General features: G+C 51.3%; 1 protein-coding gene across 1 annotated transcript in view; it reads left to right on the plus strand.

The window, feature by feature from the left end:
• The window catches only part of ANXA3 (annexin A3), a 73,043-nt gene extending 72,339 nt beyond the window's left edge, over positions 1–704 (plus strand). Inside the window, exon 10 of the mRNA XM_012653894.1 lies at positions 648–704. Within this exon, the coding sequence (XP_012509348.1) occupies positions 648–704 (57 nt within the window). The remainder of the gene's footprint in view (positions 1–647) is intronic.
• The last annotated feature ends 1,661 nt before the right edge of the window (positions 705–2,365 follow it).

Genomic DNA, 2,365 nt, shown 5'->3' on the forward strand with positions numbered 1-2,365 from the left:
CTCCTGGGCTCAAGCGATCCTTCTGCTTCAGCCTCCTGAGTAGCTGGGACTACAGGCATGCGCCACCGCGCCCGGCCAAGGCTGTAGTATTTTTTAGACAACTGAATTTAGATAGCAGGTGCTGGTTCTAATGTAGTTACTCTACCCAGCCTGTAAATTCTAATCCGGTCCATGTAAAAGAAAATCTTTGCATTGGAAACACTGCTTTTAAATAGAACTTCAATGCCCCTTCCTGCCGACTGAGTTATTTGGGGCAACGTCTCTGCTGTCGTCAGACCCGCGTTTTTCTTTGGTTTCGCTGGAAACTGAGTGACAGAGCACCCCGGGGAGTTATCCGTGTAGGGTTAGGCGTTCAGTGTGTCTGCGATCGAGAGATGAGTCAGAGACTGTGGGAGTTTCTTTGGCAGGTGATTTTATTTTCCCCATGGCCGAAGATAATTACTGTGCTGAAGTTCCGTGCAAATATGCTGTTGTAAGGCTTTGAAATTCAGGTTAAGTGGCCTTTCTTTCGTTCTGAATAAAAGCCAGCCGTGGGGAGGAGGTGGAGTGGTGTGTTAGCCCAGAGAGTTGTTTTTGGAAACGTATTACTCTAGATGAACCCAACGTCTATTCAGTGAGACTGAACCTCCCTTTGCTTTTCGTAACAGTTCGTTGTGCGAGGAACACGCCTGCCTTTTTGGCTGAAAGACTGCACCAGGCTTTGAAGGTTGGTCTGGAAATTTTGTACGTACTCTCAGTGTCCCTCGAGGAGGACGTAAAGATGTTGCTTAATATTGATGGGATGTCACAGTTCTTTTGCACTTTGATGAGTTCTCATGATTAGCTCATTTGTCTACTCATTTTTCTCACAGGTTAATAGTAACCTAATTAACATACAGACAGGTACAGTGAGTGGTGACTAAATTATGTCCCCGACGTAAGTGTGGGCAGTAGAACACCAGCCTCAAATTCAACCCAACAGACCCAGAGCAGGCCGCCTCGCTCGGAATAAACCACGCTGAGTCGCAGCCTTTGCGTGACACTCTGACCCTGTGTTTTCTCGTCTGTCCTCACTGCCGCGTGGTGAGCCCCTGAGTGAGTGGAGCGGCTCTTGCAGATCTTCAGACCCCAGGACGGGGCTTACCCTGGGAGACGCTCCCCTCGATTTCTTTACCGACATTCCCTGTGGTTCCAAGTGTGTCTTTGAAGTTACACCCAGAGCGGACACATCCTTTCCTTCTCCCCCAGCCCCGAGCCTCCTCTCCCGTGTCTGGTCATCTCGGTGGCCCCAGCGGGAACTGGCCTGGCCCAGCTCCCTGCAGTCGTGGGTTCTTCCCCAGCTCTGGTCACTGTGCCTCAGCCTCCTCAGCCTTCTCGCCGTTCCTCGACTGTGGCGGGTCTGTTCCCACATCCCCATGTTGCCCTCTCTGCCTGGAACCTTCCTCCTGACTCCTCCTCATCCTCCAGCTGTCGGCCCAAGCGTCCCCTCCCGCGAGGTCTCCCCCGACTACGCTACGCCGATTGTCATCCCTCTCCGTCCCGTCTCCCCGCTTTATGTTCCCAACATAAAACCCCTATATGGTGGTTCCCAACCATTCGCTGAAGCGACGGATCAGTTTGCCGTCTGTCTCCGTCTGCCAGGACGTCCGCTCCACGCGGACAGGGGTGCGATCTGTGTTGTTCGCCACGGACGCGCAGAACACGGACAGTGCCTGGCGTACGGCAGATGCCCAGTGAGCAATTGTCTCGTAAATAGATAAATGACAGAGTCAACATCCACCTCACTGCTCTGCTAGAAATTTTACCCTCTCCCTCGTCATCCTCAAATGCTACTTCGTTCCATTTTTTCACTCCGCCTACGTAAGCATCTCTTACATCTTCTCTCTTTCTCCGTCCCTGCCGCCACTATTCTAGTTCAGCCCATCATCCTCTCTCCGCTTTGTCACTACGATCGCCTCGGGATGGTCCCAAAGCCTCTAGTCCTGGTCCCTCATCTTCATCCTCCTCCTGCCCTGCGCTCTGCTTGCCACGTTGCGGCCAAAATGATTCCATCCAACCACAAATCTGATCTGATCTCAGCGGCCTCACGTTTAAAATATCGCAGCAGTTCTCCACCCTGGGATGCAGTCAGAGTTTCATTTCATGGTTAACAAGATCCGGCCTTTCCATATGCATCTCTTGCTGTCCCTCTTGATTGTTTATGTATCTTGACTGTGGAGTTCTTTCCTGCCCTGAACCTTCCCACATGCTGTTCCCTCTCTTGGAACATTCTCTCCTCTTTATATGAACCCACCGCTTCTTCCCGCGGTTGACCGTTTAGGGCTCAGCTTAAATGTCACTTTCTTAGATCCTTCCTTTTCTTTTTTTTTTTTTGAGACAGAGTCTC

This window comes from Propithecus coquereli, unplaced genomic scaffold, assembly GCF_000956105.1.
Source record: "Propithecus coquereli isolate 6110/MARCELLA unplaced genomic scaffold, Pcoq_1.0 Scaffold433, whole genome shotgun sequence".
Lineage (NCBI taxonomy): Eukaryota > Metazoa > Chordata > Mammalia > Primates > Indriidae > Propithecus > Propithecus coquereli.